General features: G+C 37.1%; 1 protein-coding gene across 2 annotated transcripts in view; it reads right to left on the reverse strand.

Moving 5' to 3' along the window:
* Positions 1-14772, reverse strand: part of SDK1 (sidekick cell adhesion molecule 1) — a 419246-nt gene extending 404474 nt beyond the window's left edge. For both annotated transcript variants that reach the window (XM_064461554.1, XM_064461553.1), the window contains exon 1: positions 14301-14772. In XM_064461554.1, coding sequence (XP_064317624.1) covers positions 14301-14772 — 472 coding nt within the window. The remainder of the gene's footprint in view (positions 1-14300) is intronic.
* Between the last annotated feature and the right edge of the window lie 735 nt (positions 14773-15507).

Below are 15507 nucleotides of genomic sequence, written 5' to 3' on the forward strand. Positions count from 1 at the left end.
CCTGATTCTGTTTATTTTCTTAAGCCTCTTATATAAAGCCAAAATATAACATTAAAAAAAAACCCAACAAACATACCCCGCACCCCAAAACCAAAAACAAAACATGGTACTCTGAGGCTTTATTATGAGCTGCTGTGAAAACTATATATCCCAAAAGACAAGTATTTGCATCATAAAATTCTTACATTTACATTTTACCCGGAAAGGGTATTACTTGCATTATCAAACTGAGTGAGAGGGTAGACTAATTTTTCAGCTCCTGAATCCTGCTGAAGCACATCCTTTCGTAAGACACAAACCCCCAAATTTACTTATGCACAAAAAAATTAGATCAGAGTGACAGTAAGATATGAGCAATTAAAGAACTGCATTAAAGAACTTCATTGGAATTAATTTGTATAACTTCAGTAATACTTAGTAGAAAGCCCTACCGTATGCATCAATTCCTCTGCCAAAAAAGTTTTAAAACTGTCCCAACACAACTGAAGCTTTTAAATGCCTAAAGAAAAAATAGTAAGAATTTTATAATAGCAATACAAATGTTTAAAGTTTATAGCCCTTCAAAATACTTTAAAGTAAAAAATCACCATGTCAGAGAATGTTTCTAACATGTAAGCTTTAATGAATATAGGCTAAAATTAAAATCACCTACTTTTATACATCAGGTTATTATATTAGTAAAATTACATTAGTTGTCATGCTCAATCAAGCCATACAAAGCTTAGCCTTCTTTTTTTATGATATTAGTTTAGATGGCCATTAGTGTCCTCTTACCAAAAGAATTCACTGCAATTAGTGTAATAAATTTTGCAAGTTCTAAAATACGGGAGATGTGTACTACATAAGGTAAAAAAAGACGTTTTTGTGCTACATGAATATATAATAATGCACTTGCTATTTTTCCCCACAAATTTAAAAGCACACTTAATGAACAACCAATGGAGATGACAGACCATCCCTTACCAATGACTCAAAGAGCCAAGGTTTCAAAGAACTTGAAACCTGTTGCCTTTAGCTGTTTCTTCAAAGATGGTACGTCTGAAAGTTCCGAACTCTTTGTTTCTGCCAGAACTGCACACACAGTGATATGAAAAGGCACAGCTAAGTAATTGAATAACCACGTGTTCTGACTCTAACATTATTACATTTCATGATGCAGATTTATGAGATTTGAGATCTCCATTCAAGATCATGCCATTTCATAGTTTCACTCAGTCAATATACAAGGTACAAAATGAAACTACATTTAGATGCAGTCATAACACAAATTACGCTTTAAAAATCTGAAATTCAGCAATATATGTATTAAAAATCACAAAAATTAATTTTATAACGCCCTTCCAGTAACTTACAGCATCACACATAACACAAGATACAGCCATTAATGTCTCTATCTGAAACAAAAAAGAAATAGTCCATCCTGTTGTATGTCATTTGGCTTAAGAACAGCATCTTCATGTTTATTAAGGTCACAACATTTTAGATAATTACTCAGTATCATTGTTTTCACGTAGTTTTAGACAACTAAGAAAGATTATAAAGGAATATTGTAACAGCAACAACTATGATCTAAATGTGAAGATAAAATTCTTAACATATATCAGAATTTTTCTCTAATATAAAGAAAATAAATAGCCAGAAAATTCAGGGGGGAAATTCTGAAAGGTCTATAGAATTCAATGTGTATTGACTGCACATACAGAATGAATTGTTTAAAACTCAAACACTGCACAAAGTTAAAAGTTTTGACTTAAATATCAGAAGCATTTTTAAATTACTTTGGATTAATTTATGTGAAATGGGAACAAATAAACCTCACAAAAGGAAGGACGTGGTCTCCCAAATGAGTGTTTCAAAACTTGAGATGTTGTTACACGGCCTTAGTTAAGGATGGGCACTATTCATTCTATTTTTGTAATCCGCCTCTGTGGTTTTTTTCTTTGCTTTATCTCCCCATTGCTTCTGCCAGCAGAGTTTAGAGGAGCAGGTGAAGGCAACTGAGTAGGGAAGGAGAAACTAAGGGTGGAAATTACTGCTAGGACAATATTTTCCTTCTTACGCTGCACCCTGAGGGTCACAGTTTTGAACACTATAAGCATGCAATTATTTAACTCCATGCCAAATGACACAAAACTTACTTTCAGATATGTTAAAATAATCTGTTAAAAAGGAATTACTAATAACAGGTCAGAGGCATTAAAATGCAATTTTGGAAAATATAATTAAGCAAAGCTCTAATATGCCTAATAATAATATATTAATTTAAAACTTATTTCTATGCAGATGTAATACTTTGTCTACAAAAACCAGAAAAGAAAAAGAACTTCTGAGCAGCATCACTTACAGGACTTTTCAGAGGGCATGAACACATTGAAGGCTTCAAAAATCCCCCATATATCAATCACTGTGAACAGTTCTGCATACATACAGTACATTCTATTTGTCAGCTTATGACATGAGCTCTGAATAGCTATGTCCTGATGCAGTGTCTGACAAGCATGTGTACACAGAGTTTGTTCAGCATGTAGCCACTTTTCCAGAATTTCAAGGCAGCTGAGGCTGTTGCATGTCCGGAAAAGTGACTGAGAGCTGCAAATATGTATGAAGTTGACATTTGCCCTTCACATGGAATATAAGAGTATGAGAAATCCATATCTGGCAACTCCAGTATTGGTTTTGGGAGCTTCTTCAGTCAAGGCAGTCAGGTCCTTAGAACAGCACTATATTTGGTATTCTAATAAAACAAACAACAGCAAACATTTTATTTCTTTCCCAAGTTAGATAATATCTACTGTCTCTGTCCCATGTTAATAGTTCCAACAGAACTCTTCTGGTGAACATACAGGTACGGATGTCAATTAAATTCAGCTCAAGTGTGAGTGACAACTAGATGTACTGCACGCGCCCAACACCAACACTCAGTAATTGGTGAGAAAAAAACATGCAATATGCCATAATTTACCAAAGCACCAATGCCTAATCACTTCATGCTGCAACGAATTTCAAGTATGAGTAGTTATGCCATTAATTCTAATAAAGTGACAGCTGACACTTACTCCACTAGAGTGAACATTTGCACAAAAGCTGGCTTATCAGTAGTTAGTGTCCAGCAGCTCTACAGAAATCTATATAGAAAGATACAGAATATATATAGAAAGATATTTAGAACTGTAAGAATTCTTGTAGGAATTGTTCTTATCTGTAAGGACATTTGTTCACATCTAAGTGTGGAAATCCAAAAATACTCAGCATTTTATTCTTTATATATAACATGAAAACTTTGACCTCGTTTGTATTAAATCATCTAGACAAATATTAAATAATATCACTGATCATTTATTAACCTAATAACTATTTTTGACCACACTGCACAAGCACAAACTGATAGTTACTCTTGGTTGCCAAGTCAGCAGAGTGATCAAGAGGAGCTAAGCTTGTCCTAAGCACCCAGCTGCACTAGCTCATGATGATTGAAAACTTATGGAGATGTAACTTTAGCTGAGATCAGAATACACCCTGGCCAAGAGGTTCTTCCCAAGCTAAAGAGTTTACACTGGCACTGATGTCACTGAGCCACAGAATAAAGTTAGAAGATTAAAACTACTGTCTCCTAATTTACCTGCCACCAATTCATACTAATAATTCACTTCCCTTTATTACTGTACTTGCCAATGGGCAAAGTTTTTCTATTTTGCCATTTGTAAGTACAGAAAAATAACTCCGACTTACTGATATTTGATTTAATCCTGGATTTATTAACTATCACAGTGAAACTAACAATTTAAAGGGCAGCAAAAACACAATCCTACTTAGTGAGAGCAGAACCTTGACCAAAGAACATCCTTCCTTCATTGAACCCATTTGGACTCAGCCATTTAGGGGAAGCCACACTGTTTCTGAGGTAATTTTAAAAGCTCTATCTGCCTACAGCTTTCTCTGCTGACTATTTTTAGTTTCATTTGCCTGTGTTTTAGTTGTGTTTTTGTCCCTCCTCACTGCCAACTTATAGAGGTAATTGCCTATAGAAAGGGAATATTAAAACAGATGTATTCAGCATAATGTCATATGTACAAGATAAATTGAAAAAAAAAGTTTTATATCTCTATTCAGTCAAAGCGCGTTTAGGGTGAAAGTGATACCACGTTTCTTGGCAAAAGCTATTTTGCAGGCATCAAGCTCCTATTCTGCATTGTTATAGATGAAAAGTATCCATCCCTGCCCATGAGATCAGGATGGTCTAATTGCAGAGCCATCTTATATTTTCTCACTGGCTGCTCTACTAATTATTTTTTTTAATAATGGAGCTCAACAATTTGAACATGTCAGAAATTTAAGTTTTAGATCTTACTTGGCCTTCTATAACAGAATTAAAAAGATCTGCACTCTTCAAATTTTAACAGGCACACCAGTTAACATTGCAGATTTTTATTGACACAAGTATGCCATAAATATGCCTGTTCAAGTTTTGGGTAGCAGAAGACATAGCTATATCCAGTACACAAAAGCTGAAAGTTATACTCATGGGAAACCTGAATGGGATTGACAAGGCATCATTTTAATTATGATACATTTACATAGCAAATGTAACATTGAATTACCAGCACTTAAAACTTTTGAGTTTGACATGACTCTCATTAACTCAGAATACTCAACTGTAGATTCAGGAAAATATGCATAAATATTTGACCTATTAAATGCGAATAATAAATCATATATAATGAAAATAATTAAATCTGAGGAAGATTACTATCAACGCTGGTATAGAAGAACTTACATATTAGGTGCTACATAAATGACTTAAAGGTAAGTTTTCAAAACGTACAGGTATGAGATCTGCCTTGCTCTGTTATTCATCACTATTTCAAACTTGTGGATAAATGGAAGATTTATTCTCAGTGTCAACTGAAATTTTTCTGCTGGTGACTTTGTTAAACAAAAGCATCACCAGCCTATTTTGTTAACTGAATTAAGGTAGAATCAATTAACCTGTTCTCCCATTTCCAGGAACAAAAATGCTTTAAAGTGAAATTTTAGCCCTGCTGTGTGGGTAATGAACACTAGCATGATGAGGCTCTGTGAACAGGAAACACCCTCTCTCAGTTTATAAATTTCAAGAAGTCACTATATAAGATACATATTCTTTTCAAGAGGAAAAAAAACCCACAGACCTCTCAGTAGTTCTTAAAAGTTAAGAATTTTGCATACTAATTCCAAGACAGAAAATAGCACAGAACTTAAAAAATATGTTTACAATAACACGAAAGAAAAATATATTTTTTAACAAAATACATTATTTTAAAAGTGATGGTTGCACATGCTGATGCAGGAAATTAATTTAGCAATAATCCACATATTTTTCTCCATTTAAGACATGTCCAATATTGCTCATGATAAAGAAGTAACTAGTTATGTTTGTAAAATAAAAATTCTAAAGGGAAATGGGAAATTGGTTAATAGAATTTACCTCAAAATGTGGAGTTTGAAGTGGCATGTGTTAAAATGGTTTTAGAAAGTAACTTCAGTTACTCCCTCTTCAAAAACAAATCTAACTTCTTCATGGCAATAAAAACAGCAAAAGGTGAAACACAGGAGTTAGTTGCTATTCTTGATCTCTGGCCTCTTAGTCTTATCTAATATTTTTGAAAAACAATGCCTGGGATAATCCACCATGAAACAATCTTTCTCATTATCTGTTGTGAACGAGGTCTTCCAGCACAATAAAAGCCCTGCTTCAGATAATACAAGACTCCTAGAAAAGCTATTCGGTGTCCAGTTGGAGGATAACTAAGGAATATGTTCTACATTTCACATGTAGAATCAGACGTTTTAAACTATCACCTCAGTCTTTTACTAGCATTAGGCTTTATTTGCGTTACAATAGCATGTAGGAGCAACAATCAGAGACCAAAAGCGTATTGTGGTAAAGGTTCTATCAACCTGGGACAAAAAGATAAAGCGAACAGAGGACAACAGTGAGACACACAGATGGGCACACGTGTGAACAATGAGACAGTCTTCTTCATGGGACAGCAGTATTTCCAGTGTATGATCAGCTGAGCTACTGTAAAAGCTTTTTTTTTTTTTTTTTTTGCATCATAGAAAAAAAAACACACCACCTGCTTGAAGGCTTTAAAGGACACATTTGTTTATGGACAAAGAGTTTTTCCTAAGCAAGGGGGGCAGCTGGGAAGAAAGCATAAGAGTGCTATTTTGCAAATGCTATGTTAGCGTGATAGGTTAGAGTCAGCCTTTATTCAAACTCTTGATACTGAAGGAAATAAAACAGTCCTGAACAATCTGCAAGAAAATTTAGTTGTACCTCTACATGCACAGATTCAAGAGGACTTAAAATTACACTAATCAGTACACACATTTAGAAATTCTGACAGAGAATTCCCCTTACCTCCTCCCACCCATTTCAATACTATGGCAGTGTGTCACTTGCCATGTGTTCCATGTTATGCTAAATATATTCTGTTAATTGCCAGTATGGCACTATGTATTTCTTTTCCAACCACCACATACCATTTAGTTCTTTCAGAAGTATTTAGCCATGAACGTCCTTTGCACTTCCTGAAAGATAAGAAATAAGAAACAAGGGACATTCCCCTGTGCACCAGGAAGATAGAAATTACTGTTGTACTGAGTCTGTATGCAACACAGCGTTAGGTGAGCAAACAGTACCAGCATAGCGAAATGCATTTTTTCTGAATGTCTCAACATTTGAAATATTTGCATTACAGTTCCATTATTTTCTTAGCACCTTCCCTTAAAAGGTAGCAATGCTACTGAGTAGATTTCCTAATTTCCTGAGTAGATTTCAATGCTAAAAACACTTATCAAAGCCACAATGTTCTCAGCTCATAAATATACAAAGTTAGACAAATATGAATCTGAGGATGGAAGCAGTATCTACCAGATCTTATGATTTTTCATGTAATGATGAGTTAAAAACTCTTCAATTTCAGCTTGGAATCAATGTGGGCCATTTTGGTAACACATACTGGAGCTATATATCATTATTCTCTACTTTCTGGTCCAAGAGGGCTATACCCAACAAATTATTTTTAGGTAACTTGTTAGACCTAGAGGTTTATTAGAAAAATAAATGGCTTATGGCTTGAAAGACCATAAAGTGCTTTAAAGAGACCTGAGGATCAATGATTTATCTACCAGAATCAACTGTCTCTTCAGGCTGCTGCAGTAGAGCATGGAAATGTGAAAAACTGGATTACGGATTCAAGTTATCTGCTTAAAAGCTACAAATGCTTTGTCATTTATCAAGAATGACACTTCAGAAGTTATCTGGATGGTGTGACATAAGACTCTACAATCCATTTCCACATTTTGCATAAAGTGGTGGTAAAGACTTCCTTTTATCAGAATTGCTGAAGCTCGTACCACCATTTTTACCTGCTGAATCTGTATATTAGATACCAATGTTAAAAAGTAATACCTGTGGAATTTGGAACTTAAGTTACAAAGTTTTGTTTTGTTTTGTTTTAAGAAAAAAGTATTATTCCCATTATAGGTCTCAAGAACTGAGATAGAAGGGGATTAAGGGGAATATTCATATCACCTAACTTTAGCACTTACATTACAAGCTTAGGCTAGGAAGACTTTCTTTAGGAAAACTCCATCTAACAGAGGGAGAAACTCACTGAAAGTGTCTTTCAGAGAAGAAATCCAAAGCTAAGTTTTCTAAACCACTCCTTTAAAGGCAGTAACTATTCTATTTTCTACCCAGGAACTGTGGCTCCCACATGTTTGTAAGGAGTTAGGCAGTGTACATTCCCTTGTGTTTTGTCTGAGGCTGAAAACTCTCTAACAATTTAAATGGATCTTAGTGATGGCTGCCAGGGTCATGCCTCCTGGCCATGCATCCCCATCACCTCTTTCGCATTGTCCCTGATGCTTGTGTGACCCCAGCTTGAGCTAGTAGAGGCAGCTAAAGAGCTGAAAACTAACTTTAAAAACACTTCCCTTAAAAAGCCTAGATCTACATTTCTAATATTAGTTGAGGGTGCCAGCTGTATTACACCTCAAGGACATTTCACAGATAAAACATATGATTAGCAACGGGCTAGTATATATTCTAGTAATAGATTTATTATTTTTCGTAGCAAGGGCAGAACGAAAAATAGCTCTTAGTAAACCAAAAATACTGATGCTCAAGATACAGTATACAAATACCATGTATGTCTAGAAGCCAAGAATTTGTATAATTAATAGATCTCACAAAAACAGTCATATATGTTTAAAAGCAATTAAATTAGTTTGCACATTAAAATGAAAGGTTCTTCCCTTCTCAGCCGTGTAACCCCTTGAACTCAGACCTGCAAGTGCTACATGAACTAGTTCCTAGAGAACCTACTGGAAATTCCAGGGCTGTGACATTTCAAAGACCATGTCCATAAAGGAACTGGAAAGTTTTACTTAGTGGAAAGAAATTTAACCGCATCTATTTAACACCTATTTATAACCAATAGACTGAGAAAACAATACACTTCCCATAAGAAAGTTTGCCAACTACTATGCATCTCCAATTTAATAAATTTAACTAGGCTACATGTGAGGCCAGTTATCAGAAGGAATCCTATGGGATGAAAATTATGAAACTGTCTGTAACAAGATCAGCATCAGCACTGGCAGAAATAACTCCAGAAATCCCAACTTCTTCAGGAACAGACCTTTCATGGAGTTATATTTTTGTTCTGCATGAGCTATATGGGTGGTGAAGGGTCATCTTTGAGGGACATGGAGAGAAGAGTCTTTATTCACTAGAAAATACTCACTCCATAGTCAGAAATAGAAACCAAGTCTCACCAATCACCTGCTTTCCAGCTGTAATAACTGTAAGTAGTCTAATCCAACGTCATGCTATAGCTGCTAACAGTTCTTACTTTAGTCCACACAAAAGTCTTCTTGTGTGGAATTTAAAAGATTTTAAGTAAATGGAAGACGGGGCCAAGTACTGACAAGAAAAAATATTGAAAAACTGATCAGTGAACAGTATTCAGTCTCAGTTCTAAGGTAGACGGTAAAATAATACCTATCAGTTCAAACTTAATCATAATGCACACGCATAAAGAATTCAGATTAAAGATGCACAAGCTACCGCAGTTCTGGCATTTTCTAATCTCTGCACGAATCTTATAAAAATTATTCTACTTTATATGTTATAACTTCAAGAAAGCACAATTTTGAACAAAACAACAAATCATCAATTTGTTTGTTAAAAACTATTTAAATACATATTATGTATATCTATGCAGAGGGAAGAAAGGTCTGTTTCTGCAATGAACTTGAACAAGATTTTGCTCCATGAGGAACCTAACTGCCTCTAGTCTGCCCACAGACTCATTACAGCAAAAAGGTCCAAGTGAACCAAATAACAAGTCCATTCAGAAGGTGACATTCAGGTAAAGCTATATAAAGAGTTGCTAAGTGCATTAAAATGTGAATCAAGAGTGCGTTCAAGACTTGTACATATGTGCTAGTAAGAACAATAAAAAAACAACAAAAAAAAATCCTCCGAGACATACAAAAGCCCAAGCCCTTCACTTAACAGCTTCCTAATAATTCACTTTAAGATTGTTTATTAAAATTTCTATGGTTTATTTAATCAGTAAGACAACCTTTAAAATATTAGCCAATATTTGTCTTTATTATTCAAAATATATGACTATACACAGAGGTGACAGAACCTTCCAGAACAACCTTTCAAGGACTGTGAGCCACAGATGCAGGTTCCCTTTCATTCTTAAGTGACGTGGCAGTCATGCAGCATAGCTCTGAGACTGAAGTGCCACAACCTCTCTCTCGCCGTACCTAGGTTGCTCCTGGTCAAAGCATCTTCTGGTAATGCATGAAAACAACATTGATAAACACCTCTTACATATGGTCTTCCCTCACCTCTACTAGTACTGTTACACTGCACTCCCAAGAAACTATCTGAAACACTGTACTTAAAATGTTAATGGCTATGTATACATATCTCTTTGAACCTGCTTTGAGAAGTCTTGAGAATAAGTGATTTTTTAGCTGAAGGTAAGCATATAAACCAAACACAGATTTACCAGCGCAGTTACAAGTTGCGTATGGCCACAGAAAAAGCCCACGCTCCCCACCCCATTTCTATTTAGACCAGGCTTGTATCTGCTCCTCCAAATGAATTTTTTAATTATTATAATTATATACACAAAGAATTCACCTGTTTAAAAAACTAGCACATCTTTAAAATGTTTATCTAAAGAGAGGGAACACAAGAGGTAAATCCAATACAGATTAATGAGTTTCTAATAAAAAGTAACAGAATCTTTTGGAATTAGAAATGCATCATTCTCCACTTAATTCAGAACTCTTTTCACTCGCCAGTAAGTGTTGCCCTCACATTTAACTGTCCCTCTGTTCTTCCAACAACTAAATGCTCTGTGCAAGTTGCTTATCGTCTCTGCTTTTAAGAGAGTTTGAAATTTGCTTGAAAACGCTTCCCACACTTCACATTTTTATAAGTTACACCAGGTCAAATACTTGAATTTAAAAAGTTGGGCCCCAGAAACTTTTTCTTCTATCTTCCACGTCACAGCTTCTGTCAAAGCATAATAGATATCAGTATAACCTTAAATGCACATTCAGGTACATGTAGAACTCTGAATTACAGATTTGATCATGTAGCATAAAAAGATTTCACTTCTATTGCTGTAAAACTAAGAAAAATCAGACAAGCTGCTTTTTCTTAATATTTAAAGATACCCATCTCCTGCTGGAGAAGCTGAAAGCTTTGCGCTGCTTTTATCTATTTTAAAATCATTCTGAACAACAACCATCAATCCAGAGTAGTATATTTCCTAAGTATTCTTTCCCTCTTCAGCAAAAGTAAGACATTGAGAAGGTACTTAAATCCATTAAGATGCATGTAGAATAGCCTCTGGCAACTTCCAACCTATTTAAAAAAGCAGAATTTTTCTATTTCCATAGAGATATTCTAGTATTTTAGTAAACATTTTGTACCTCAGTAGGCATCGGTGTTTGTTAATCTCATACGTAACTAATAAATTCCAATCCTGCAACGAGCTCTATGTATTCACCAGGACTATATAGGCCCAGACATGCTAGACCACTGAGCTAGAGGTCACTGCAGGATAATGTTCCTCTAAGTACGGTAGTTAGTTACTGTGTCAAAACGATCCACTTCTACCATCATCTTGCAAATTCTAATTTGATAATTATAGTGATTATCAATTAGCATCTCATCACGATTTGATGACACACAATGACTTGAAGCTAACTAGCACCTACTACTCCAATGTAACAAGAATGCCATGAAGAGAGGCATCGTGGCAGAGAGGAGCAGGCAAAAAGCACTGAGTAAACAAAGAAATGTGCAACAGTTTTCAGACTCTTTACAGGTTATTTTTCCTGACAGGCTTCCCATTCAGAGATGGGTCAACGTAGTGAGCCGGGTGAGACACACACATAGCCTGAGGTCGCCTCTGCAAAGCTGCATCCATTACAGAAGTGGCAGTACCTCTCCAGGCTGCCTTCATGGGACAGGCCACAACCTTTGCATCTGTACGCTTCTTCCACCCAGAAAATCACTGCGGTAATGAGAAGGTCTGCGCTAACAATGTTAAAGTTCGAAGCAAATGCTTTATTATTCAGTACAATAAACCACTGTATGTTTTGTAATAATTAAATTCACCTTGAAAAGGAAAAAGAAATCAAATAAATCGTTATATCTAATTATGTAACTCAACTACCGGAAGACAGAAAAGCTGAAGCGCTAAGTACAAAATGAATTTACAAGTGGTTTTATCTACGGGTCACCTCTAGATCTGCTTTTACATAGATGATCATTCAAGTCAAGAGAATATTCAACCAACCTGTTGCAGCTGAAAACCTTTTCTTCCATTGACCTTACAGTATAAGATGCTTAATCTCAAGGACTTCATCTAATCTGTTTCCTATGAAGTCAGAACCTGCATTTCAGATGCCTGAAATACTTCTTATTTCTTCAGTGCTGAAATAGTTATTATAGAAACATTAGCTGGTTATAGCATAGGATTATGGTTCATTCAAAATAGCCATGGCCCATACATTCAGAATGTTCATTTTTTTTTATCACATAAAAAGATTGGAGTCATGTAATTCTCTCATGCATATGATCACATCATTCCATTAAAAACTTTCTGTGGCTGTAGCAGAATTTCCATTTTCATGAAGGACTTTTATAAAAATTGTCATCTCTCTAAAGTAAATTTTTACATAAAAATGATGAATGTATTAGAATCCATTAGAATTCAGAATGCAGAAAGAACCCTAAGTTATAAATGAATACAAAATTTGTGAAAACCTAATAGAAGCACTCTGCATTAAGGCCTCCATGCCAGTTCATGTGTCAAAGAATTTTTAGAGGACCAACTGTAATTTGCATTTTCTGCATTATACAAAACTAAAAATGTATTTTGTTTCTGCATTATGTATTTGATTTATCGTTCATCATTTAATGTCTTCTAAACTCCACACCTTTATCTGCACCTATACTTCCCAGAAATAATGCATCTTATTCTCTTTGCTTCCCCTCCCCCTCTTAAATACTGCTAGGTAAAACTAACTTGGTGTTAGGACTTTTCAGGGCAATTTGTGAACACTACAGAGCTCCCTGAGATGTATATTGCCAAAATTGATACTACTGCAAATGCTTAGTAATCTGAAATATGCTATGGGAAAAATTTTCTACACTATGTGCTAAACAAAATTTTCAACTCGCTTTTAATCCAATAAGATGGCTAGTTTACTACTAAACCACAGAAAGCTGTTTTACATGGCATCTAGATTGATTCCTGAATCACCAGCACTAAAAACCACCTTACAGAAATTTTGGGGGGATTTTTAATGTAAACAGCAAGAATCATTAGCACTTGTCTTCCAAAAATGAAGCATCACGTTGCCATCTATCAACAACAACTACAAAAGAAAAAAAAAGTGACATCAATTTTAATTTGTGGAGAGAATTATTCCAGGTATGCCTTGTTTCAGAATCACGATGCCCTGCTCAGGCTTGCAGGCCTCAGCATAAGTAGTTTGGGAATAGCAATGACAGCATAAAGAAAGCACTGAAGAAGGTTTATGAGGGTGGAGCCCATTATTAAACACTGGATTAAAACTTCTATATCCTGCGGCTCCAAACTTTCTGAGGATGCAGCAGTAAACACTGAGCGGACAAATTACAGCAGACTTGCCTTATAACCCTCTTCCTCAACACAAAAGCCCATCCAGTTATTAAAACTGAATGCACCGTTGTTCCCCGTGAAATACTTGAAAACAAAGAACTAAAAGACAAAGACCATTCCCCTTCACAGAGTATTAACTTCCGCTTCTAATAACTAACTCATCGTCCCACACGATACAGTTCTGCATTGTCCAACACATACCACTTTAGTCAGACAATGCACACAGCAATAAAACTCAACCCAGCAAAGAAAGTGAAAGCTGCGTTTGTTCAGCATGTTATTTGGCGCAGCCAACTGTAATGCTTCTGCCTGCCATTTATTGTTTACTCTGTCAAAGGATTATTAAGAATTAGGCTACATTTGGCAATTTTTTTGAGCAGGGGAATTTACATGCAAAGTGACTGACACTTGATATTTCAAGTCTATTGGTCGACTCTGACCCTTCGTTTACAAGTGACTCATTTGACTGCGAGGATCTCTGATGTGGAAATGCTCAGATACGAATCAATTGCAGTTTTTGTCTCGGGTAAATGTTACTTGGCAATCCTAAAGAAATGAACAATGCTCGAACCGAGGTTCACGGAGAATAGTACTTATATGTTTAAAGAAACCCTTTTACATGCCTGATTTAGTTCTAGTCGGCGGATTTATGACTCCCCTTCTCCTAATAACTTATCTCAGTGCACAGTGTTTTTAAACGCACACGCACACGCAACCAGCAGTTAACTCTTTTGCTGCCTACAAGAACAGAAATGTACGGACGTATTTAAGTAAATAAGAAAAAGCAGGTTTGATCCCGATAAGGCTTTTGATTCTCTGTGGGAGGCTGGGATAGGGGAAGGGTGGGACGAGAAAGGGAGAGAAACACGTAGGTACAGTTTGCAAATCCCTGTTCCATAAAGAAACGATTGTGTGTGAGAAACGACCGTTCCTACATGAAACCAGCTCAGTGCGAATTCTACAGTTTACCTCCGGTAAAAGGGTTTCTCTGTACCCGAGCGAGATTCCCCTCCTCTCAGAAGGCAGATGCAGCATTTCTATAAACAAAAATGTCTCTAGCCCTACCTTGTGCCAGTGCTTGCAACATGTGGAGCTGAAGCAACAGGAACGCCCACCATCCCCGGCAGAAGATGAAACAGAAGTTTAACTTTATCATCATTCCTCCTCGCCTGCCATTCCTTCGGGCGATTATTTCGCGATCCACCTTTCTCCCAACCGCTGTTGCCTCACCAGTCCCCATCCAACCCGACCGCCGGCCACCCCTGACGGCGCCCCGGCCACCGCCCGCTCCGCACCCCGAGGCCGGGCTCTCTTTGCTGGGCTGGGACCATCGCCCGCTGACTTCGCCCCGGAGTTCGGGGGGAACCGAAACCCCCACTTCACAGGAACGGCGGACTCGTTCATTTGTGCTCACTTTGCATGTAACCCGAAAGCAGCACTCCGTCTGCCTCCCGGTACGATAATCGCCACCCAAGTCCATGTTTTTTGGGGAGGTATTGATTGCACCAAAACAACCAGGCAGAAATGTGAAACACATGTTTCTCTGCACTGTCACATCCAATGCCTTCAACACAGAAGGAGTAAGTTTATGGGCGTCAGTATCTCAGTAAATCCGGATCCTTCAGCACATCACCAACAGACACAGAGAAAGACTGATCCATCTTAGCCACCAGCAGACAATCCAAAGAGCACCTTTCATACCACGATGATGATGGAAACCGTTCCCCCCGTGATTTTTATGAAGCCTGGTGAGTTTTCCAGCACGTGTCCCATTCTCCTGTAAAAACCTTGCGATGGAAGTGTTAAATTCTCGTAGGCGGGGGGGGGGGAGGGGGGGGGGAAGCGTCAAGGAAAAAAAAAATCTAATTGAAAGTGTCTCGCTATTCCTTGCACCAAGGATTTATTTCAGACAATTTCAAGATTAGCCATGCAGACAGGGTAGTCTCCAGATATCCCCGCAAAGCTCTGCATAGTTTATATTAATCCGATTTTCCTTTGGATACAAATCTCTACCGTCAATAGAAGGGTTTGAAGGGTCCTCGAGCAGGTAAATCGAGCAGCTCCGGCAGTGATTCCGGCTCGCTGTGCAGTCAGGCAGCCCCAGGCCAGCGGCAGTGTCACTTGAACTCTCACGTTCAGCGGAGGTAGGGAAAACCTCAGTTGATCGTTATCTCCCTCCTCCTTCCAGACTGGTGCCGATCTCTTTCTTGCAGGGAGACCACGACAAAAATCACCTCTAACACGTAACGCGCTTTTCCTCTGGCCGGCTATG

Source organism: Phalacrocorax carbo, chromosome 10 (genome assembly GCF_963921805.1).
Source record: "Phalacrocorax carbo chromosome 10, bPhaCar2.1, whole genome shotgun sequence".
NCBI classification, from domain to species: Eukaryota; Metazoa; Chordata; class Aves; order Suliformes; family Phalacrocoracidae; genus Phalacrocorax; species Phalacrocorax carbo.